We start from the raw sequence: 26,695 nt of genomic DNA, 5'->3' as shown, positions 1-26,695 counted from the left end.
AGTGGATAGATGAGGATTGTACTATCACACTTAAAAAGTTGGCGGACAAAATCTACGGACAGTACCAAATCCGTGCAAGTATTTCGACAATCGGAAGAGAGATAAAGGGTTTTAATTACCCGATGAAACGCCTGCATCTAATTCCTGAGCGTCGGAATACAGGAAACACCGTTGCTGAAAGAAAAGATTACCCAACCAATTCATATGATCTATCTCATCAATACCCGGATAGTGGCATGGTGTTCGTTGACGAGGTCGGGTTCAACGTCAGCATGCGAACTTCTTTAGGGCGATCTGTGAAGAGTGCTCCAGCAACGGTAGTTGTTCCAAATATTCGTTCACGAAACATTTAAATAATCTGCGCCATGAACAAGCAGGGAATATTACACTATTCGGTGCATCACCAAGCTATCAACCGCCAATCTTTTAAAGATTACGTTGTATAGCTAAAGCGAGAACTCCGCTCAAAACAGATAAACAGATCGGTTTTAATAATGGACAACGTGCGTTTCCATAAATGCGTTTAAGTTAGAGAAGCTATCGGCGAGGAGCAGGACCGTGTGGTATATTTGCCACCATATTCTCCATTTCTCAACCCAATTGAGAATCTTTTTAGCAAATGGAAGAATATTGTCGCCTGTACAAAGGCGAATGTTCTGCTTAAGCTGAAGAAAGGAGCGACTCCTGTGTTTCGGCCGAAGCGTCCAGTGGCGTATGCTGTGTTGCAGCAAGTTGAAAGTGAGCTGGAAAGGCTGGAGGAAGAAGGTATCATCACGAGGGTGGATTTTTCGGAGTGGGCAGCGCCAATTGTAGTGGTACGGAAAGCAAATGGTACCATAAGAATCTGTGGCGATTATTCAACGGGTTTGAATAACATGCTGATGCCTCATCAGTATCCGCTGCCATTGCCAGAGGAGATCTTTGCCAGTCTAAGTAAGTGCGCATTGTTTAGTCAGATTGACCTCTCCGACGCTTTCTTGCTGGTAGAGGTAAATGAAGAGTACCGTTAGCTGCTAACCGTTAATACGCACCGAGGGTTGTATCGATACAATAGACTTCCACCAGGAGTGAAGGCAGCGCCAGGTGCCTTCCAACAGATTATGGACACGATGTTGGCTGGACTGGTGGGAGTAGCAGCATATATGGATGACATTGTTGTAGGCGGGGAAGATGAGGCAACTCATGCACAAAACCTAAATGCAGTTTTAGGAAGGCTTGAAGAATATGGCTTCACTATACGAGAGAGCAAGTGTAGTTTCAACAAGGAACAGATCAAGTGTCTGGGTCATCTGATAGATGAGAAAGGATTTCGGCCAGATCCTGAAAAGATTATAGCCATAACGAAATTGCCGCCCCCTACAGATGTTACAGGAGTGCGATCATTCGAACATCGAAGTTTGGAAATGCCGATGTGCTATCTCGATTGATTGCAAGACATAATAGACCGGAAGAGGATGTCGTTATTGCGAGTATGGCAATAGAGAACGACGTACGGTCGATTGTAGGCAGTGTTAGTAAGGAAGCTGAAGAATTTCCGGTCAAGACGTGATTCGTTATCGACGTTCGGTGATGCTATTCTTTTCGGAGAAAGAGTAGTAATTCCTTTATCGCAAAGGGATCAGTGTTTGAAACAGCTACATCGGGGGCATGAAGGAATGGAAAGGATGAAGCCGCTCGCCCGCAGTTATGTATATTGGCCTGGTTTAGACAAGGAAGTAGAAGAGCTGGTCAAATCGTGTCATTCATGCGCATTAGCAGCTAAAACACCAGCACATAGTTCACCAGTACCATGGCCTGAAGGGAGCGCACCGTGGCAAAGGGTGCATGGAGATTTTGCAGGTCCGATAGATGGAGAGTATTTTCTCTTGGCTGTTGATTCCTTTTCGATGTGGCCAGAAGTAATCCAAACAACTAGCATTTCGTTGGGGACAACGATTAGCTTATTATGCAACATGTTTGCGCGGTTTGGTATGCCTGCAGTGCTGATTAGCGATAACGGAATTTACGAGTGCAGAATTTGGTGATTTCTGCAACACAAATGGCATAGAACATCTACGCACGGCTCCTTTTCACCCCCAGTCGAACGGACAAGTAGAGAGGTTTGTGGATACGTTTAAGAGAGCATTCAGCAAATTCAAGGAAAACGGATGTACGGTAAAGGAAGCAGTCGACATGTTTTTATTAACATAGGAGAAGCACACCAAGCAAGCTGCTAGAGTATAAAACACCTGCAGAAGTAATGTTCTCACGCAAAATACGCACGTGTATGGAGTTAGTGAAACCCCCGAAATAAAACCAGTTCCATGTATAAACTCCAAGGTCCAATGCAGAGAATTTAAAGAGCGAGATCCTGTGTATGTAAAGCTGTGTCGTAGGAACAAATGGACATGGGTTTTAGGAGAAATCACCCAGCGAGTTGGAAAGGTGATGTAATAAGTAAGGATAGAAGATGGTAGGAAAATGCGAACACATAAACCAAATGCGCCAAAGAAGCCTATCCAACAATCAGGGTGATCTAAAGGCGTCTACCCAAACATCCCCAGCAGCAGGTATTGCCACGATTTCACCAGTACCGCCTCCACGCCGTTCTTCGCAAGTTCGAAGACCTGTGCAGTGGCTGGCAGCGTACCAACGGTATTAAGAAGGGGGGATGTCAACATGAGAGTGTGTGCCAACCGGGATGAAGCACGTCGGAGTGGAAACCGTACTTAATCTCCACTCACAGGTGACAGGGACTGCCACCTGGTGATGTGTGCGTTCGGTTGACACACTCAAGGAGAACGGTCTATTAGATTGCTGAACAGCAGACCAACGATCGGACGTTGAGGGTCTCCGTCCTAAGAAAAGTTTTAACCGTTGTTTGTAAAATCGTATATTCATTTTGTTTTATTTCATAAATTGTATAGTGTAACCAAAGATACAACACAAATCAACTGAAATTAAAATCATACCTGAATTTAAATGTAAAAGAATATCAAAAATGCTTCAGGAAACTGTTATTTATTTGCTTATTTATTCTAAATGGATTGCCGCAGCTAAGAGCCTGTATTTCACATGCGCTAATTTTGTTACAACCAGAGTCATTAAAATAGATGAGTTCTGCTACCGCAATACGATCCTAATATCGCATAACAACCTAATGGTGAAATCCTAATGCATATTTTTCGAAAAACTGCAGTCACCAGCAACTCCTACGATCTATGTACTTCATCAACAGATGAAATGACACACAATTAATCACAAACTTTTCACGACTTTTGGTATCGATCCGCTTAAATACGCAGATACAATCCGCTGCCTGTCGTCATCGCTTGTTGTCTTCCGCGCAGTGTGTGCCGGTTGCGATGGACCCGCCACGGTTTCTTCTTCGTTCGAACTCATTGCTGCAAAAAAGAACAAACGTGTATCTAAAAATTCAACGTATATCTGAATCCATTCCATGTAATACTTACTTGCATGTATCTTGTACCAAATTCTATGAAAGTTCTATGTAGAATGGTACGAGGTAAAATACAGCAAAAGCGAACGGAACGGCTGTAATGTAGTGAAAATATAGCTAGGAAATCGGGTCAATTCAAAACATTTCCAATCAAACACTTACTTGTATGAGCTGTAATTGACTTTAATTGACTTGAATTTTTAGTAATTTGATGAAATAACACAGTAATTCAGTATGGGGTACTCGCTTTCAAATTGTCCAAACCAACAAGCTTGTGTCATATTCCTGATTGTGTTTATACCTGTAAGTTACACACTTTCTCGAGGGCTCCAAAACCCGCGTGCTATGTCATCGGCTACAGATGCCATTTCATGCTGTAGCTTTACAAAAAAGCTTCTTGGCCTACAATGACAACTAAAGCGTTTGCAGTGTCATCTAGTGACGTGTGTCATTTCAACTAAGAACTTTACAAGAAATGGGAACAATATTACAATGTCAGGTGAGAAACGCTGTAACACCCCCCAGTGAAACTTTGGTTTGAGTTTGAAGCACTTGTTTATATGCAGGGATGGATTTGGGTATAATACTTCAAATACGTAACCCAATACATGTTTTATAAATCTTCTCATAATTTATTAAATATATTTTAAACAAAAAATATCAAGTAGCTAGAAAAACAAACAAAATTGCATACAAACAAGTGCTTCAAACTCGAAACTGTTTCCGATAATCGATGCATACTCGGTTGGTTCCGTCTTTCTTCTTAACCACCACAACACGGCTAGCATATTCTAATGTAGATGGTCTAACAATGCCGTTCTTCAACCATTCGTCTACCTGATCATCCACTGCTTGGATTCCGAAAATGACAACCGGCTTTGTGGATGTCGGAAAGGCATTATTTGTCCGTCAGGTATTATCTCCAACTTGACTGGACACGTTTCTTGTTGAAAACCACTGACACTGTTTTGGTTGAACTCGCGTATCATTGTCTCGATCGCGTTGCGATACTTCTCTGAAACTGTTATTAGTTGATCACTTTCCAGTTGAAACACATCCGCGAGCAGCGCATCATCCACGTTGTTTTTGTCTTTCTCCACATGCCGAGGAGTTAGCCCTACACCATCCTTTGTTAACTCCGCGTCGAACAATACCAGGAATTCTCTGCCAACAATACATTCGTACTTCATTGTACCGTCCTGTACAATAAAAAACGGCACTGCCTGATAGGTGTGGTTATTTAACGAAACATCCGTAAAAATCCTACCCTCGGCACGGGAACGCTTTCCTCCTAAGCCGTGCAGTTCAATAGCGATGTTCTTTACAGGTGGTGCTCCGATTCGGCGAAAAGCTGTGTCTGTGATCAGATTAAAGTAACACCCGGAGTCAAACAAAGTATGCAACGCACAATTGCTGATTGACATATTTACCGTTGGTTCCTCTCCGTCTACGACTAAATTCGAAGGAACTCTTGCCTCAAGACTTTTTGTGCACTCGCTTGCCTTGTTCCCAAATGCACCGCACCCACAACACTTCACGCGCGACGCGTTACCACACGTTTTCGCCTCATGGCCCGGGCAACCACTATCGAAGCGTTTTCCACGTGTTCCTTCTCGTGTATTGGAGCCCGTAGCGCGACCGTCAACTAATGATCGAGATTCCTTTGAGCAATCCTGAGAACCGTGCCCAAAGCTACCACATGCAAAGCACCTTATTTGTTTGAAGCAATCTCGGGCTTCGTGTCCAATTTTGCCACAACTGTAACACTTGCGTACGTCACCTATATTCGTGTGTTCCTTTTGTCCAACACTCCTTTAAGCTATATTTTTCTTTTCTGCTCGTTCGAGGAACTATAATTCTTCTTTAAGTTCCACGATCGTTTTTGCTCTATATAGCGTCGCTCTTGTTCTAGCCTCAGCTGTTATGCCATCCGCAATGTACTCCACGAGGCTGCTTTCGTCAATCTCGGCTTTGCTTGCTATTCGCTGCATTTCGTACACATATTCTAATGCAGATTTGCTTTGCTTCTTATACAGCGTAACGAGCCGCCGATGTACATCGCACGCGCGGATGATAGGCCCAATCTCTTTAATCAATGCCGCACGCAGGGCAGCATATGACGCAACATCTTTTAGAGTCAGTATAAAACTTTGGGCTACTCCGACCATTTTCCTACGCGTCATAATGAACTTTTGTTCATCAGTCCACCTTGCCATGGTGGCAACTCCCTCGAATTCTCGGAACCAAGCTTTGATGTCGCGATTTACGTCCTTGCCATATGCTTCAATCGAATCTTCCACATCACGAAACGAGTAAGGTTGCATGATTCCAGCACTATTTGGTACGGATTTCGGCACAACTTCAGACATAGAAGCCTCCGCATTTTCAAAATCAGTCACACCTGTAACATCGTTGTCGTGGGTATTCATGTCGAACTGTCCGTTGGCTTGCGCCTCGATCAAGCGTGCCGCCAGATCCTCCTTGGTGCCCGTTACGGCCAATGCAGTAGAGATGTGCACGATGAGTAAGAGTGAGTGAGTGATTTGAAACCTTCGACAGAGTGAATGAGTATGAATCAGCACAAGGAGTTTTTATGACTCCTTCATCCACCCTTTGCGTTTATACTCACTCTTACTCTCTGTGCCGACTAGAAACTCACTCAGGAGTGAGTAAAACTGTTTTATCAGTCTTTGGATTATAATCATTCTGTAAGAGTGAGTATATCACTCTTTGGATTATAATCACTCTGTAAGAGTCACTAAACGTGTATTATTACTCTTTTTCGATTGTAAACACTGAGGATAAGTGAGCAAACGTGTTTTATCACTTTTTTTGGATTGTATTCATTGCCCGGTTAGGGGATGTCGGGTTAGAAAGAGTGAGTAAAGTGAGTAAATTGTCTCTCTTGTTGGATTGTAAACATTGAGTAAAACAGAGAGAGAGTAAAAGATTGAGACAATGTTTTATTATCCGTTTTGGGTTGAGATTGATGAATAGGAGTGAGTAAAAGTGTTTTATCACTCGGTTTTCCGTATCAAAATGAACGAAAAAAAATCTTGTTTTCCATCAGTCCCTCTAAATTACCCATTGCATCCAATTGTTTCCTCTCTTTATAATAAACCATTTTCAATAAAAGAATAATAAACACTAAAATAAAACACTTTCTTTTATTCTCTGCCTGTTTTACTTAATGTTTAAAATCCAACAAGAGAAACAACACATTTTACTCATTCTTACTAACCCGAAATCCCCTGGCGGACGGTGAATAAAATCCAAAGAAAATGATAAAACTCGTTTGCTCATTCATTCTCAGTGTATAAAATCCCAAAAGAGTGATAATACTCTTTTACTCACTCGTACAGAGTGATTATAATCCAAAGAGTGATAATACTCTTATACTCACTCTTACAGAATGATCATAATCCAAAGAGTGATAAAACACTTTTACTCACTGCTGAGTGAGTCTCTAGTCGGCACACGAAGTGAGAGTGAGTATAAACGCAAAAGAGTGGTAAAAACATAAATACAGTGTAATATTTTTTAATGAATCTCAAAAGAGTGAGTAAAGGTTTCAAATCTTTAAATCCACTCTTTGACTCTGATTCAAATCATTGAAAAGAGTGATTATTCTCATCTCTACAATGCAGCGTCTTCGCACTTTCGCACAAATCCTGTGCGCGTAAATTCTTCCACTAATTTTTCCATTGTCACTTTTTTGACTGCTTAGCACACAGCAATAACACCGCAAACGGTTTCACCCCGCGAGCGCAGCACACGACAATTCTGCGCGTTCAGCGCTCAATTACACACAGCTAAATCACGCGCACACAGCGCTGATAACACACACGCACACAGCTCTACCAAGCGCACACAGCACCGATACCGCACAAAACTCTTCTCGGTACATAACCGTTTCTGGAAAATTGGCTATCGCACTTCTGACACCAAATGTAAGAAGTATAGACGGAGGGGGAAAAAGAACACACACAGGAATCTAGTTTTCGCTCGATGTTGTTTATTCTCTTGACTCTGGACAACGACTGCCCCTTCTTACCCGCGCTCGCTGCTTTTATAGCTTACAGGTGACGCTATCACCTTTCTTTTTCACATGTATATAATGCTATTTTTAATATTTTTCTCTGTAATACTTAAAACTTTAGTTAATATACTAGAATTCTTCCGAATAAATCATGGTATTTATTTGAAAAATAAAGAAAATACCCCCCAAAAAGCATTTTTACGTTGAGCGTATAATTTGTATTGTCCAGTACTGTAGCTAGTATATAATAAATAATCATTAAAGAGCGCACTCCAATAAAGTATGCTGTGCTTTGAAACAAATATCTTCCTATATTTACAGGTTGGATGGTTGAAAGCAGACACAAAAGCTATTCAAGCGATACACGAACACGTTATCACGCATAACTCTAGGGTTACGGTTTCTCACGCTGATCAAAATACTTGGAACCTACACATCAAATCAGTTACCGAAGAAGATCGAGGAGGATATATGTGCCAACTAAATACAGATCCCATGAAAAGTCAGGTAAGTAAATTGCCGGCTAATGTTACTCTTAGAAGTCGAGAGGTGATACAGAATTAAGGAAGGAATGAATATGCCCAGCCATTGTATGGTATAGTTCCTACACGAATCGAAAAGAAGAAGAACATAATTATGATCATAATATAGGCAAATCACAGGCTATCAGAGTTTATCATTGATTGATAAGCATTAAGAAATATGGGCTGGTATAATTAACTGTAAGATATATGCAAAAGTCTAACGAGATAATTGAGGCAAAAATTTGGAATGTTTAACACTTTATTTCGTGTACTCAGGACCAGTTCAAAAATCAATCTGATTTCATAAAGAATCGCGCTTCGCTTATCACCCGATATACTCTCTCTCTCTCTCTCTCTCTCTCTCTCTCTCTCTCTCTCTCTATTTCTCCTGATTATCGTTCTTGTTTCCAAACGCCCATACTCTCTCCACACGGCTTTTTTTATTTCATCATTCCGCCCCGGAGGATCTATCAATTTAAATCCCACGATATACATCTTCATGCCGTCGACGACATCTTCGGTCCTTAACCAACAATTTTTTCTCACATCATATCGGTCGTTGGTTTCGCACCGATCACTTTCGCACCGATCACCAAGGCTCTCAGACGCATCAGGAGCCGGAAAGAAGTCGGCTCCATATGCATGAATTGCTCCTTACAATTCCAGTTATTCAACAGTTTTAGATTTGTAGAACTGTGCACGCGATCGAGTATCGTTGGTAATGCTAACGGCGAATGTTTGGCGATTTGTTGCATCGCGTACACGTACACGTACTGTAATGCGGATTCGTTCTCTCTTTTCGTACGAGTAACCAACCGACGATGCACATCACTGACACGCACAAACCTGCCAAATTCCCCGACCAGAAAAGCCCGTAAAGCTGTGTATGCGACACTTAACTTCTCGATTTCATGAAAAATACGTGCTGTGCCAACCATTTTCTTTCTACGCATAATCAACTTTTGATCGTCGGACCAATATGCCATATTTGCTACTACTTTAGTCCTCGAACCATATCTTTTGTGATATTTTTTGCCCTCATGGCTCAATACCACCGACCATCACGAAACGAGTATGGTTGAGCACAAACTTTTGAATTTCATAATAATCTTAAATTTATAGGTAGTTGTAGGCATTAAGCCACAATTCGCCCTCGCCCTGGTACGCACAACACTTTACGTGTAGGCAGGCGTAGTTAGTAACAGTGCTTACACACTGGACGATTTTGACAGTTCGCCAGTTCGTCGAGGTCATTTTAGTGAAATAGGCGCGAACTGCTTTCAAAAACCTGTTTTTCTAACGTAAACAAACCTTCGGTGGACACAACACAATTACTGTCGGATATGATACAATTGAATTTGATTCATTCGAGCAAGCAAGCAAGTTTAAATATAATATTGCTCTTGTAAAAAAAATACGCAATCGCTACAAACCACACAAAATTCACCGAATACAAATGAGAAATTGATTGTTCAGAGGTAACAAGCACAAAGCCAAGTAAACAAAAAATAAAAATAAAACAAAACAAAGGCGAGCCACTGCACCGTCAACCTATTAAAATGTATTGGAATGAAAACCGTATGGATAGGAATAATACGTAAACAATATTTTTTCTTTTTATTTTACAAAGATTCATTCTGCATGAAGATTCCACAGCAAATAATGTTCATTATTTATTTTACATGTGCAACCGTCAATTTGAGAATTTATTGGGCCTAGTAGAAATCATGTATTGGATTCGGTTTAAATTGGTACCAAACAGAGCTCGTGCACCGTTCTCTGTTAGAACTGTCTGTTTGTCTTTGTGAACTCTGTCTGTTTGTCTCGTTCACACACGAACATTTAGAGAACTCAGCGATATCTATATTTCAATGATAAATCTGCATTTCAGTAAAGTTCGTCGAACGCTCGAACTGTCAAGTTTGTCCAGTGTGTAAGCGCTCTAAGGATGTTGCGATATGATAGATCGGATGGTATAATTTAAGTTAAGTTATGTGCATTGATGGAATAATGAAACACGTCCAACGAACAAAAACGTCTTGTAACCGCTACGTGATCGCGACTGATTTCTTTATTATCCAAATTCGCGAATAAGATAAATGGTGAGATCGATAGTGAAACATAAAACACTTTACGGTGTCGTAAGAACTCGATATGAAATCGCGTGCACAATTTAGTGAATCCCAAATCGGCCGCTCGAATTGGGAGTTGGGTATATATTACCCCGTTTAAAGAGTTGAAATTTAAAAATAAACTTTTCTCATTAATGTTGTGTGAAATATCGAGTTTTGTAGGTAAGAAATAGAAATGTATATTATTTTTTGCCAACAATAATACGGACGAGTCTTTACTCACGTAGTTGCGCATGTTGAAGTCGGCTTGCAAGTGTATGAATTTCACTTGTTTTACTTGGTCGATTGCTTCTTCTCGTGTATCACAGCTATCAAAGTAGTCGTCTAGTAGTCTAGTAGTCGGCAGCGACCGGATAGGTTTGCGTGTTCGTCGGCATTACGGTGCATGACGTACTGGGCAGAGCAGGGGGAAAACGTTGCTCCAAATGTAGCGACGTCCATCAGATATACGTCAGGATCTTTATTCTGGTCGAAGCGAAACAAAAATCGCTCTTCTCTATGTTCCCTCCGAATGTAATTTTTCGCTGCCTAAACACGCACAATACGCCAGGAAGCATTGCCAACAGATCTGGTTCTTTCAACAAACACGAATTCAGAGAGATTCCCTGCACTTTTGCTGCCGCATCCCAAACTAGTCTTTTTTATCGGGCTTATGAGGGTGCCCAACCACGTTTAGGGGGAAGTACCAGATTCGTTTAGGGTCAGCTGCTGCTAGTTCTTCTTCTGTTGCTCGGTGTGCATAGCCTCTCTCGATGTACATATGCATTTGCTCGTGCACTGTTTTCTTCAGCTATTGGTCTTGCTCTAGTTTTCGCTCCTGCTTTAAGGCTGGTAGGGAAAGCTACGTCATTCGATTTCCATAACAGTCCCGTTGTAAAACGGCCGTTACGCTTCTCCGTTGTACTTTCGAGAAGATGTTTGGCCTGCACTACGTCTCGCGGTTCTGGCAAATATTCGCTGAAGTTGGTTAGGACTGCTTCTTCTAACGTGCAGTACTGACGAAGCATTTCGTTCAGTGCATCACTTTCCCTCTCGGCGCAATGTTCTACGTTGTGCACGCTGCATATCGCTGGTTGACGGACAGGGTTGGTTGTCCCATGGGGACCGTAAATCGCCCAGCCCAATACCGTTTTTACGGCGATTGGCTGTCCCAGCTGACCCGACCGAGTATCCAACGGCTTCGTCAGGTTCACGTTTTACAGGCTGATGAGAATTTGTGGAACGCCTTCCTCGCTTTGGTTGAATGGGAGATCCTGCAAGTAGTCATAAGAACATATCAGTGTATTTGTTTTAACGGTTTGGGGAGGGAAACTTAGCTGTTTTACGGAATGAGCGGCCGCTATGAAAGCGCTGCTCTTCCCCACGTGCTGAGATCTCTAGGCTGATCCGTTGAGAGGCATCTTCCATTCGCTTCACGCTGGCCGTCCAATTAAGCTCCAGTGGCACCGGTTCTTCTTTGACCTCCAGACTCGCAGCTAGTGAAGCCTCTATCAAAGTCACCGATGATCCTGCATCCAAAAATGCGTGTGTGTCGACTCGCCTTTTCCCGCTGTAGATGGTTACGGGCACCACGCGAAACAGGGTGGTTTTCGCCACGTGTTAATGCGTCTGGCACTGTGCGGTTTTGGCTTATTTTGTTGTATTTTCCTTCTTCTGATGCAGCAGGCTGTGATGTCGTTCTCCACACCCCTGAACGCACAGGAATATCGCGATCTGCAAGACTTGCTCCCATGATCAGCTAAACAATTGTTGCAGATTTTCATCCTAGTGACAGCCTCTAGACGTTCGACGTTTTCAGAATGTAGAGTAGAGCTGTGCACATTCGCACGATGTACCGTTTTATCTGCAGCAGACTTTTATGGGTTGTATTTGGTCACTACGCATGCCTCGTCCACTAATATTCACATGAAAGCACCGAACTCTTTCATGGTAGGCATTGTGCACTTTTGACTGTATCGTTGTCGTGATGCAGGTAATTTATCCATCATTTCTTCCAGTAGCTTCACTCCATACATGGGTCGTCACATCGCGACATTTCACGTTTGTTTTTTTGTATAGAGTTTGACAAAGTCGCAGTCGACAATTGCGACAATCGCTAACTGTGTAGAGACAGTCTAACGTCTTGAGAAGTCACTACTCTGACAACTCCTCAGTCCTTGTTTACACTTTTGCTCGCTATATGAACTGTGGCAACACCCCACCCCGTGAACTGGTTCCTTGTCAGATAGTGCAACCAGATTTCCTTTTACTCCAGGTTTTCGCGAAGTGTAAACAACTCGTCTTGTTGTCTAGCGCTTAACATACTCGGGTTTTGTGCTTAGTGTTTTTCATCCCTAACTTCTACATCGAGAACATCTAACTATACTGTCGGTCGCTTTAATTGTTTTTCGGTACGATTGTGCGTTACGAACAATCGCTTGTCGTACTCGTCCATCTTGTCCTGCGTGAACCTCTACGGCCATGGCTCTGGTCCACTCCTTGCGATCGCCTTTAATGACAAACGCTAAGTCGCCCACCTTCACGTGGTGGCAACAGGCAGAAGGTGCTGTGGCAGCGAGCCATAAGGGATTTATGGAGCTGGATCAACGGCTATTGTACGGTGACGCTGAAAACACTCCCAGAAAAAGTATTGCAGGAACACGGTATACAAGTTTCCACTATTTCCATTGCGAGGGAAATAAAAGTCTTCAATTACTCCTTGAAAATGCAGCTGATTCCAGAGCGGTGCAACACAACTTCAACAATCGCAGATCGGAAATTGTACGCTACACAGTTTTATGAAATTTCGGACAATCACCTAACCACTTTGGACGAAGTGGGGTTCAACGTCAGCATGCGCTTAAATCGCATCGCTTAAAGGACGACCAGCAAGGAAAACGGCGGCCGTCATCAACGTCCCATACCTAAGGACTCGGAACATATTAGTCATTTGTGCCATGATTCGATACGGCGTTCTGCTTATACATTCTTATATTCTGCGTACAGCTTGTAACTAAAGGTAGCTTAATCTAAGATATAATTCACATTCATTTGAAGACATTTCCTTCACCAAACAGTAAAAGTTCTCCTTATCCCAGGTGTACTCGGCCAGTCCGTCCGATTAGGCATTCACTAAAATGTGCACGCAATTCAATAAGTTGGGCACGCCACTTCTTATCTATTGCCATACCCTGTAATGACCCTAAAATGCAGAGTGCGCTGTGAACAGTTCTTGCTACAAGAAAAAAATCCAAATGAGATATATTACCGGTTGTATCGTGTGGAAGACGGCGTCTTTACCACTTACATCATCTTATCTCCTTAATGTTAGAGAGAGAGAGAGAGAGAGAGAGAGAGAGAGCGAAAGAGAGATAGAGAGAGAGAGCGAGAGAAAGAGAAAGAGAGAGATAGAGTAGTTTTAATCACAGCTAGTCGTTATGCATGATTGGCAAAACAACAACAAGTTATATGGAACTGTGTTAAAGAAAAGTTGTCATACAACAACAATGCGATGCCATGTGTATTTAATACTTTTGAAACAATAGTAATAGGAGCTTTTCGATAAATTGAGGATCAATCGTCCATATATTTGAAGAACTGTTCTTTCGACTCAAACAGTTGTTTTATAATAATTACCAAGATATTTTCTGTTTACTAATGATTTTGTTTTATTAATTTATTTCCAACCTCAAAACTTCTTTTATGGTCCTGTACTATCACCTAAACACAACCCTAACATTATTATATAAAATCGAATCTTACACGTACATCAGATTGGATATCTAGATGTAGTTATTCCACCGGACTTCATCTCAGAAGATACTTCGTCTGACGTTATAGTTCCAGAAGGAAGTTCAGTGAAGCTAACATGCAGGTAAGCTAACATTGTTTTTTTTTTTAATTTTTATTTACAAAATTCATTTTGTATCTGTTAAATAACTAATATCAATAATATAGCGAAATCCCCCTAAGCTATTACCCATCACCCATTGGTAGTAAGCTTCTTATTATAAACATTGGGGCAGATCATTCCAAAAGCTATAAAGCTTAAGCTTTTAGCCTGTACCTGTCAAATAATCCATGTATCGGGCTGTATCATTCTGTACAGATTCGTAAAGGACATAGCATTTTGACATAAACAACGACACAAGGAGTGTTTTTTTTTATTCAATAAGAACGGCCAGGCCGTATTGCTACAAGGAATCATTTTTGTGAAACTACAATTTGCAAAAAATCGATTAAAGTTTAGAAATTTAATTTTATTTTCAATTCATTCATGTTGTTTATAAACAGCGGTCGACACGTTGTTACAACGATGACAGCAGACAGCGGGGCGTAAAGGGGCGAAACGATAAGGTCGGTCAGGTTAGGGACATTTATCCGAATCGATCGATCGTCATTAACACGATCACGAGCTGTTAACAGTAAGACACGATTGGTAGAAATTCTCAGCGACTGACGAAAAATATTGATGCACAAAGTGAGAAACGGGGAAAAATGAACGTAAAAGGCATAGGAAAAGAGTGAAGTGTAATTGTGATTTATTCTATCCTATCTACTCGGCGGTTGGCTAATCACTGCTTCAATCGTATAGGACGTATAGGACGTGTGGTTGAAAGATATTTTATTTTATCATCATCACCATCTTCGCTTGATGGAGACGCCAGGTTGCAGATTTACGTTTTGCAAAAACTTTTATTTAAAATTCTTAATGACAATGACCAACGTCTGTAAATGTAACTGTAAAGGTAAAAAACTGAAATGAAAACTATTCTACCCAGAACAGTTTGTATTGTTTTCATGTTTTTTTTACAGTGTACCACGATCGATCGATACAAGTTCCCCGCGGCTAAAAACTCCCTTAAGAAGATCCTTAAGAAACCCCTTAACAACACTATTTTTGTTAAGGGACATGAACACTTTGAGTGGTTTTGAGTGACTTTGAGAGCTCTTGAGTGTATTAGTGCGAAATAATTTCAGACGAAGTGGCCCCCCTCTACCCATTTCTCCTTCTTTTTCCATCCTTCTTTTCCGCTCCCGCAAAATGTCATCATTAATGTAAACAAGAATATCACACTTTTATTTATTTGTAATATATTTCGCGTAAAATCACAATTACACTATTTTCATTATTTATACACTTCCTGAAACGAGAAAGGTATATGAAAAACATTAAAGAAATGTTGTCCCTGCACTTACGCCGGCTACAGATACAGGTATTTGGAACCGGTAGTCCAATAAACTTACCATTTTTTGAGCTCGTAGCAGTTGCAATTGACTCTTTCACCTACTGTCTACAGGTACAACACAAAATAATTCACATTTCACATAATAAAAATGAATTAAAACCACATTCTCTGTTTTCGCTTATGTTAAACACCAATACTCTCCCGGTTTAGTCTTGACGTAGCTGTCAAAATGCATGCGTCTAAAGCTCAACGACAACTGCAGGTCCATTGCAGGTTGTTAGGCATTTTTGAATGCTAGTTTTGTTTAAATTTGATATGATTTTTTGATGGAAATCCGATGGATTCATTGTTTCTGTTAGTTTTTTCCCTTTTCGTCATGTTCTTTTACACCTAATGAGTTTAACTAAAATGGGATGCATAAATCAATATTAAATTTATCAAGTACTCATCGAACATAGATTTTTGGTTGTAAAAGTGAAAATGCTTTTCGCATATAAACATGACCTCTAACCCTGTAATGATATTTGACATTGCAACGGTGATGCGTAGAATAAGAGCGGCACGATGAACATTGCATGAAATCACTCTATCTTTGCATGTGTTTGCATGTTTTGCATGCTTTATACTCAGCAAGAGCGAAGTAGTGTGCGAGACCCAAATGAGGTATTCTATTTTGTGGGTATGTGAAGTGAGACAACAGGTGAAAGTGGCATGAAACGCATGGAAATTGAGTGTTGTCACTCAAAATGAGCGACTTTTTTCCGCCGGGCTAGTTTCACCTCCGCGGAAACCCACAAGCGCGTACTTTCATCCAAGATTTGTTTACGCTGGTTCATGCTATCTTTCTCCTACCTATTGCGGTGATCGTTCGTCCTCTTTCTGTCATCACTGCAGAACTATCGACTAACCCAACCAAAATTGACCCAATTACTGAGGCTCGACTGTAGGTTTTTAGCTCCATTATTTTTATCGTCATAACAACAATGAAAAGGTCTACCATTTCTGGTTTTCTTTGACTTAATTTACCCGGTACCGGATAGTCAGTCCTGCGTACGGACGGTAGGTTTAGTTCCTATGGGATTTTGGACCGGTCCTGTCGTATGAAGACCGGCGCCATTACCCTCCATGAAAAATAGTACGTTCATCATTTTAACCCCGCACTTTTACTACACACAACACTTTTCCATCTGCTAACTGCGGTCGTTGTTTTTAACAAACCCTAAAATTTTTTGACAGATGAAGAAACTACTAGATGTGTGATTATACCGGTGGACATGTTTTTACCAACCGGTACGTGAAATTCGTTCGCGATACCATTTCGAGTAGGTAAAAGTTTATGGTCTATATAACCAAACTAGTGGAAAAATATTACCTACTGGTTTCGCGATAGGTACCACTATTACTCATACATATTACACGATAAATTTGACAGTTCCGTTAGGAATTGTACCAAAATTCCATCCGGACCAATCCCCTGTACGCAGGACTAACTATCCAGCTACGGGTAAATAATGTCACAGAAAGCCAAGAGCAAGATTTTTAACAAAAATAAGCTACTGATTAAAAAAAAATTGGAAATGGAATATTTCGTTCAGACGTGCATGAATCTTATTTTAGCTTTGTTAAAAGTTTTAAAGGCGCAAAAGCATTCGTAAATTTGTGAATTTTTACTATACAAGATAACGCGAGATAATCGCATATGAAATGAAAAATTTACAATTCTTCAACGATTTACAAACCGGTGCCAAATTAATGATGCAAGCCACTGTAAGTCACTGCTGAGTGATTTTTATTTGATCATGTACATAGTTTCGTGAGAACAACCGGGGTTATTTCTACCACCTTCCATTTTCATATTGTAAACAGACTTCTGATTAATTCAGACAATAGTTGAAAATGTCATCGCGAGCTGAATAGGAACCTCGTAGGTCGTATATTTGACATGTATGATTAAGATCCTACATAAATATCTTTTAAAGGGTTTTGTGTTCTTAGCTATTGAGCCCAAAACATCAAATTCTTCCTGTATTTCCAACTATTCCCGACTGTACAACATGCCTGTTGCTTTATTTTCAAACTCTATTTTTCAAAAGCATTGTTTTTGTTATAGTTTATAACGATTAATTATAAAGAATGTAGCTAGACCGCAATTATTGATATAAAAAAGAAACCCTGTTCAAACGAATACACGAATAAATATTAAAAATTGCAATTCAAATATTATTGTTTGGTATAAAAATTCAATAATTAAATGGAAAATACTACCTTAACTATGTACATATTTTTTTTTCTTTTACTATTAGAGCAAAAGGTTATCCGGAACCAATTGTAACTTGGCGGCGTGAAGATGGTACGGATATCATTCTCAAAGATGCCAGTGGATCTAAACAGCTGGGTAAGTTACATTCCAAAAAGAAATAATCTACGTTAGGCACTCATTATTTTATCAATATTTGTAACATGGATTCTGCTTGGCACAACAGCCTACTTTTTCATGTCTGTTATTTCTGGTTTATCAGATTATTGTTTTTAACGGAGAAAAGGAATAAAATTTTCCAAAATTTGAAATCTAATCTCATTATCACGGTCTTACAAAATGTATTGAAATAACTACCTCAAACTAGAAATGTAATAGCTTTTTAACAATCAAAGTAAATGTGATATTAATACAACTTTTCGGAACAAATCAGCTCCGTGCATCCTTCGACGGCAATTCATCGATTATTGCAATCTTCAAAATTGATAAAAAAAAAAAATGGTTGTGTTCTGGCGATTACTTTTTTATGCGTATTTTATTTCCTGCAAACTTTGTCCTGAGTTTAGTTTAGATCTAATTGATGTAGCTAACGAGATCGATGTGCTCCTTCACGCCTAGTACCGAACGGGTATCTGGCATCCCCTAATCATTGTAACATACTGGGCTTCTCCATTGATCCATCCCAGGCAACTGCATTTTCTAATCATTGCTTGAAAATTTTGATAGTTTTGGCATCCTATGCCAGCATTCTAAAAGTATGTGGCTATAAAAGATTACCAGAAAAATGAGGGTGCGATATATGCGACATTTTGTGGCAACAATCTTCTTAATTGTCTCAAGAACGTCACTATCGAATTGTTCTCAAGTTGTTGTGTTATCCTCTTCCATAATTCGGGCGGGTTCCCCTTATTCATTGCACTTGACATTTTTTTCACTTTTTGTATATTTTTGTGGCTTTCGAATGACATATCGACGTAGTTTTGATACGTTAACTCATACACGAACTATAAACGAAATGTGTTGTGAATGCGAGCACAACGCGTTGTTTACGTATTGAGTTAGCAGTGTTACCCTACAACAGTTGCGCTGTTGTAGGATTCTAAGATTAGGAGGATGGATGGATGGTGACAGTGTCCACCATCATTATAACCACGATTGCGATGGCGACGAAGCAGGAAAAAAGGCATAAATAGGGCCGAAGGACGCGCCTTCGTCCTCTTTGACCGCAAACCATCGGGAAATGCACTAATTTTGTGATTTTCTTTTTTTTATAATACAACACTTTAAATCTACATTATTGTTTCCCATTGGTGCTAAAACCATCCGCAACATTTCACAAAATTAGATCACTTTCACTTGTTCGGTACATTCAAAAACGTATTTAAATCGTCGAAAACGTAGTACGTGTAAAGATCGCGATCGAACGGTACGCGCGCGCATGTAAATCTCGCCATCGGGAGTAGTGTAATTCGCGAAGTGAAGTAAAGTTAAGTTGTGATGGACAGAGCATTGGACACTAGCTGCCAGGAAGTCGTAGAGCTGCCGGAGCAGCAGGCGACCACATCGGCAAACCCGTCGGGAAGGCGTGTGAGCGTCGTGGAGGAACCACCGAAGGACGGGGATGTGTCACCCGCCATTCTACCCCAGGACCTGGAGGTAAGGAGAAGGCGAATCGAGCTGCAGAAAAAGCAGCTCAAACTAGAAAACGCCCGAAAGGAGCTGGAGATCGAGCTGCGCGAAATCGAGCTCGAAGAGGAAATTTCGGACCGCAGCAGCCAGGTAAGCACGTATGTAGCTAAAACGGCAGCCTGGTTGCAGGAAACGAGCCGCGTCGGAACGACGCCGTTGAGTCGTCACCATGACGACGATATTAATAATGGCGGCTCGGGTCATCCACCGGTGACCCCAATTGCGACCGCGGGTGCGTGGGTAACACGCAGAGCTCCGGCACCGTTGCGGTACGATGGCGGGATGGTGGACGACGCCCGAGGTCATCAACCTTTGACCCCGGCAACAACCCGATGTCCACCGGAGTACGACACGACATGGGCAGCGGACCAAGCAGCGGCGCAAGAACGAGAGTACGCGCAGTGGAGGCGTGCGGTGGAAGACTCCATTAAAATGCACCGTGAAGGAAGGCTTGAACGGCATTTCAAGCAGGAGAAAAATCCGGGGCCGAATTCGACAATGGCGCCGAATCCCGGGATGCAGGTTCGCGTGTCCCGTCTGACGCCAAGTCAAGAGGAAGCGCGGAGGTCAATCCCGAAGGATCTTCCAGTTTTCTCCGGAGACGTAGGGCAGTGGGGACTGTTCTACGCGACGTATCAGCGATCCACTGTTCTCTGTGGGTTTAGTGATGATGAGAACCTGATCCGCCTACAAAAGGCCCTACGGGGGCCAGCACTGGAGTCGGTCGACCACATCATGCTGCTACCGGATGGTCTGGCCAAAGTGATGGAGATTTTGTGCACTGAGTACGGTAGACCGGATCTCATAGTGGACGATCTGGTGGAAAAGGTGAGGAGGCTACCCCCCGTTCGGACCGAACGATTGGAGACGCTAGCCGCGTTTGGAAAAATGGTGCGGAAAATGTGCGCTACGATAGAGGTTTCGGGGCTGCAGGACTACGACTGCAACGTCACGTTACTAAGAGAACTGGTAACGAAGCTTCCCGCCGAGCGCAGGTTAGAGTGGGCTCGTTACAAGCTCAAACTGTCGCGGGAAACCATCAGGGAGTTCGACAAGTGGTTTTCAGAGATTGCGGTGGCTGCGAGCGCCGCTCCGAAAACCTTCGAGCCAACGACGCGACCCGAAACATCACGGCCACTACCGGTAAGAAAAGCACACGCGCACGTTAACGTACACAACACTACGCGGAAAACATATTGTGCGCTGTGTCACGATTCCTGCCGCACACTGGCCGATTGTGCACGGTTTATGGAAATGACGGTGCGGGAGAGGCGATCGCACATTCAAGGGCGCAAACTATGTGTCACGTGCTTGGGAACACATAGGGGCACTTGCTTCGTAAGGACTCGATGTGGTACCGACGGTTGTTCGGAAACGCATCACAAACTGTTACATTACACGGAACAAAAACCACTATCACGCAAGAACACACAAACTACTCATTCACTGAACTCTCACGTTGGCAATGACAATAACACACTTTTCCGCTATGTTCCCGTTGTAGTGCACGGAGAGAAGACTGCCATAACAACATTTGCATTCCTAGATGAAGGGTCTTCGGCAACATTTGTTGATCGTAGGCTGATTGACGAATTGGGAATCGAGGGCACGTTGAACCCTTTGTGTTTGAAGTGGACGGACGATACACAGCGCGACGAATCCAATTCGAGGGAAGTTCAGCTGCGGATTTCGGGTGTGCACCAAGGAGCAGTGGTGTTCGACATTCGGAAGGCGCACACCTTGCGTGATCTCTCGCTGCCGGCGCAGACGTTATCGATCGGGAAGCTGGTGGAGTTATATCCACATCTGAAGGGACTCCCGATTGTTCCCTACACGAATGCAACACCACGTATCCTGATCGGCGTCAATGATATTCATCTGGGTAAGCCGCTGCGTTGCGTGGAAGGGAGTTTCAACGAGCCGATCGCCGCTAAGACGAGACTCGGGTGGACAGTGTCTGGTCCGTGCTACACACCTGCCTCCGTAAGTACTACGGCGTATCATAATTTCCATTTGTGTACCTGTAATGGGAAAAGCGATCAGAAGCTGAACATGGCGTTAAAGGAATACTTCTCTTTGGATTCGATTGGAGTAAGCGTTTCAAGTAAACTTGTTTCGAAGGAAGAAGAACGTGCGACCAAGTTGCTAAATACCGGAACGCGCCTGTTAGAAGACCGCTACGAAACAAGTTTACTATGGAAGTATGATGATGTGCGCCTCCCATGCAGCCGCGAGATGGCTCTTAAACGTCACGCGTGCCTGAAAAGGAAATGTGACAAAAATCCGGAATTAGCGAGGGCGATCAACAATAAGATGCACGAGTATGCAGAGAAAGGGTACATTCAGCGCGTTCCGGAAGAAGAAATTATGGAGAGGAAGGATAGGGACTGGTACTTGCCGATTTTCCCAGTTTACAACCCTAATAAACCCGGGAAGTTGCGTATGGTGTTTGACGCCGCTGCGCAAGTGCATGGGGTGAGCTTAAACACATTCCTGCTTACCGGTCCGGACCAACTAGTGGGGCTTGTACAGGTGCTGTACAAATTTCGAGAGAATCGAATTGCCATAACTGGAGACATACGAGAAATGTTTTTCCAGGTACGCATGAATCCCGTTGATCAACGAAGCCAGATGATTTTCTGGGACGATGGCAGCAAGCAGAATGGAGAACCTAGCGTATATGCCGTTTCCGTGATGACTTTCGGCGCTGCTTGCTCGCCTGCGGCCGCTCACTTCGTAAAGAATCTCAACGCGGATAGATTTGCTGAACGCTTTCCCCGAGCAGCGGAATGTATCAAGTACGAGCATTATGTAGACGACTTGTTGGCGAGTGTCGAAACTGTCGATGAGGCAGTTGCTTTGGCGGAGAACGTGAGGTTCGTGCATTCGAAGGGCGGTTTCGAGATCCGGAATTGGTTGTCTAACGCGAAGGAAGTTGTGGACAAGCTACGGTGGGGAGCCAACAACAATATATGCATCGACATGAGCTCGAATCAAGACACCGAAAAAGTCTTAGGTATGTGGTGGAATACGGCTGATGATACATTTACCTTTCGTATAAATCCGCGTATCGACGAGAAGCTGTTGGCAGGTAGTAGATTACCATCAAGACGCGAAGTGCTAAGTACGCTTATGATGATCTACGATCCCTTGGGGCTTATTGGCCACTTCCTCATGTTCCTCAAGGTTCTCCTGCAGGATTTATGTAGATCCGGCATACACTGGGACAAAATAATCGAAGGTGAAGCTGCAAGGAAATGGTTAAGATGGGTTGGATTATTGCCGGAATTAGAGAAGCTGACAATCGGGAGGTGTTATCGAACCCTAACGTCAGCGAATAAATCAAACGTGCAACTACATGTTTTCACCGATGCGAGCCAGAGTGGGATGGCCGCGGTTGCTTACCTACGCTTCGAAGAGAATGGTGTTGTGGAGTGCGCCCTGATTGGATCTAAGACGCGGGTTGCTCCACTGAAGCTTCTGTCCATACCACGGCTGGAGCTTCAAGCAGCTGTAATAGGAGCACGTTTTGCGGACCATATCACCAAGACACATCGATTGAAGATCGACAGAAGGATGTTCTGGACGGATTCACGGAACGTTGTGAGCTGGATTAGGTCGGACCATAGGCGGTTTAGCACATTCGTCGCTTTCCGGGTGAGTGAATTGTTCGAAATAACAAACACTAATGAATGGCGATGGCTTTCCACTAAGGTCAACGTAGCAGATGACGGAACGAAATGGCAAGGAGATCCCGACCTGACCTCATCCAGCAGATGGTTTCGCGGGCCAGAGTTCCTGTGGGAGGCGGAGGAAAAGTGGCCAATTAATAACAACGATCCTGGTGAAACATCGGAGGAAATACGCAAGAGCGTATCACACCACGCTGTAGTCAACATTATAGTTGATTTCACCCACTTCTCGCGATGGAAGAAGTTGCTGCGAACGGTGGGCTACATTCACCGGTACATTGGGAACCTGCAACGACGAGTTAGGCGAGAAGAGAAAGTTGGAGGGCCGCTGACGCAGGAGGAGCTGTTTGCTGCGGAGCGGTCATTGTACATATGGGTACAGTTGGATGGATTTGCCGCTGACATCAGACGGCTGAGCAGTGGCGCGAAGCAGAAACATCCTTGGAAGAGAGTGATCGGACCAGATAGCTCGCTGTATAAATTATCTCCTGAAATCGACGAAAGAGGTATTTTAAGAATGCGGGGGAGGTTGAATAATTATACACCACTGGGTGCTTCACTGGGGAAGCCTATCATCTTACCTAGGCGACATCCCGTCACGGATCTGATCATCAGGGACTTCCACGAGCGATATTGCCATCAGAGCCATAGTACGGTGGTAGGCCAACTCCGAACACGGTATTACATTCCGAAGGTGCTGGTGGAGTTCAACCGGGTTCGACGTGGTTGCCAGCACTGCAAGATAAGAAATGCTGCACCAAATCCACCCTTAATGGGCGATATTCCCCGACAGAGAGTAGCAGTAAGCCAGCGAGCATTTACATACACTGGGCTGGATTACTTCGGACCAATTTTTGTGGTAGTGGGGCGGCACTCGGAGAAGCGCTGGGGAGCACTGTTCACCTGCCTCACGACGAGAGCAGTGCATTTAGAGGTAGCACACGCACTAACGACTGCTTCGTGTATTTTAGCGATTCGGCGGTTCATCGCAAGAAGAGGTTCCCCTCGGGAAATAATCAGCGACCGAGGCACTAATTTTGTTGGTGCGGCGAAAGAGCTTAAGGTCGCCTTGAAGGATGTAGACGAGAACGCGCTGAAGTTAAGATTCAGCGGTCCGGAGCTGAAGTGGAAGTTCAACCCGCCGGCGGCACCCCATTTCGGCGGAAGCTGGGAACGTCTCGTGCAGTCAGTGAAGAAAATCTTGAGCGGTTTTGATCTACCACGTCTCCCTACGGATGAAATCTTGATATCAACATTGGCTGAAGTGGAGATGATGATCAACTCTAGACCGCTGACCTACGTACCACTCGACGAGGAATCCGACTGCCCAATAACGCCAAACCACCTACTACTGGGAAGCCCCGACGGGAGTAAGCCGGCCGTCTGCTTCGACGATTCGCCGACAGCCATACGGACGTCTTGGGGTGCTGTGCAAGTGAACGCGGATATCTTTTGGAAGCGGTGGATAGCGGAATATTTGCCAACACTCACACGCAGGACAAAATGGTTCCACCCGGTGCCACCGATCAAGGTGGGAGACGTAGTGTTGATTGTGGATGGGAACTTACCTCGGAATACCTGGCCTATGGGACGCGTACTCGAGGTGACCCGCGCCAAGGATGATCAGGTTAGGCGGGCGAGAGTACAAACGGCCAATGGTATTTTGGAAAGACCAGCGACAAAAATTGCGGTTTTGGACGTGGGAACAGCAGGATAAGCGAATAGTAGGCCGCGTAGGTTTTGACAGATTGTACGAATCAGAAGTAAACAAACGTTAGGATAGTGTAACGCACGGGAGCGTTACACTGGTGGGGAGAATGTTGTGAATGCGAGCACAACGCGTTGTTTACGTATTGAGTTAGCAGTGTTACCCTACAACAGTTGCGCTGTTGTAGGATTCTAAGATTAGGAGGATGGATGGATGGTGACAGTGTCCACCATCATTATAACCACGATTGCGATGGCGACGAAGCAGGAAAAAAGGCATAAATAGGGCCGAAGGACGCGCCTTCGTCCTCTTTGACCGCAAACCATCGGGAAATGCACTAATTTTGTGATTTTCTTTTTTTTATAATACAACACTTTAAATCTACATTATTGTTTCCCATTGGTGCTAAAACCATCCGCAACAAAATGGCTAAGTGTCAAATTTATCCTTATAAATTTATAAATTTATGGTGAATAAATAGGTAAAGGCATAGTTATTAAATCGTATATTCCTGCCGATAATCGCTGTATACCGCTGTTTACTCGTAGCCGGACAATTTAGTTGGCGCTGTTGGCGCTGATAAGCGATCGCAAATGTTTGCTTGACTTTTAGTATTTCCGCCATTTTATTATAACTTCTGTTGATGTAGGATACTGCTTTTCTAGGTTTTCTAAATTGCTACAATGAATAGCAAAACTGCTCCTTTTCGTGTCGTTTTGTGCGGTGTAGTTCCTTGTGAATATTTTACGTGATTCTTTCTTCTTCTTCTTCTTCTTCTTCTTCTTTACAAATCGCAAAACCTGTCAAAACAAAACACATACGCAACTAACGTGTACTGAGGTGCAGGTGTTGATTAATATTTGTTGTTCAACTTGTTGGATGACAAATAATATATATGCGTAAACGAGAAGAAGTCAAATTGAAGAAATATTGACCAATTACCACATGTTACCTTGAGGAGGGCATGTGGGCCAATATCGTCTTATATCGTCTTATATATATGTAAAGGAGTAGTTTTCGGATCTGGATGATGAAATAACGACAACTGGACAACGAACGTCTTGCTGCCGCTACGTGATCGCAACTTCTCAATTTTATTACCCAAATTCCACGTTTTATAATCCATCGTCACATCGTTGCTTCTCTTTCTCCTACTCTCGCTCGTACACCTGTCAAAAATTTCGCCTTACATTCGGCCTTTCCTGACGCCTTGTTTATAGTCCCCTACAAGGCCATATTTTCCGCAAAGAGTAATGAAGTGAAAGCTGTCCCTCTATCACTAACTATTCGCTCTGGATTTCCGAATATGGTGGACCAACATTCTAATTTCTTAACTGTTTCCTCAGCACTTGTTGTTTTTGTGGGATACAACCACACAAATTTCGAAAATGCGTCGACTATGGTTAGAACATATTTGTATCTTTTGTTAGTCGCATCCATTGGCCCTACATAATCTACGTGCAACGTCTGCAACGGTCTATCTCCCTTTTCGATAGGGTGTAAATATCCTTCTTTGAGCCCTACTTTTTTGTTGTAAATAATGCATCTCACGCAGTTATCAATAATTCGTCTGGTTTTCTGTTCTACATGAGGTATCCAGTATTTTTGTTTTAGGCTGTGTATAGTTTTCTGTACACCAAAATGCCCATTGTTATGCTCATTCACAATTCGTTCTCTTTCCATTCCTTTTGGAATTACTATCAAATCAATTCCTTCAACTGTATGATACAATAGACCTCCTTTGAGCTTATATATATAGATCCATATGGTTGCTTAGCAAGTATTTCGCATACCGCTTTTATCATCTCATCTTTTCTTTGCCCATCTCGTATTTGCGCTGTTACTTCGCTCCCTACGATCATTACACGCAGCGGATAACGACTTAAACAGTCAACATGTTTGAGCCTGGTCCCAGATCTGTGTTCTGTCTCAAAAGAAAAATCTTGCAAGTAAACTACCCACGGTAACACTTCTCGTGGAACTTCCAGTTTCTGAAGCGTTTGCTTAAACGCACTACAATCCATTACCAGCTTAAACTGAACACCTA

The 26,695-nt window shown here is 42.9% G+C and overlaps 1 protein-coding gene across 1 annotated transcript in view; it reads left to right on the top strand.

Annotated features, from left to right (window-relative positions):
* Window positions 1-26,695, top strand: part of LOC128714578 (lachesin) — a 55,372-nt gene that overhangs the window by 14,090 nt on the left and 14,587 nt on the right. Inside the window, exons 3-5 of the mRNA XM_053809454.1 lie at window positions 7,800-7,985; window positions 13,887-13,987; window positions 17,606-17,697. Coding sequence (XP_053665429.1) covers window positions 7,800-7,985; window positions 13,887-13,987; window positions 17,606-17,697 — 379 coding nt within the window. The remainder of the gene's footprint in view (window positions 1-7,799; window positions 7,986-13,886; window positions 13,988-17,605; window positions 17,698-26,695) is intronic.

The sequence above is a fragment of the Anopheles marshallii genome, chromosome X (assembly GCF_943734725.1).
Source record: "Anopheles marshallii chromosome X, idAnoMarsDA_429_01, whole genome shotgun sequence".
Taxonomy (NCBI): domain Eukaryota; kingdom Metazoa; phylum Arthropoda; class Insecta; order Diptera; family Culicidae; genus Anopheles; species Anopheles marshallii.
This window is presented reverse-complemented; position numbering and strand designations above follow the sequence as displayed.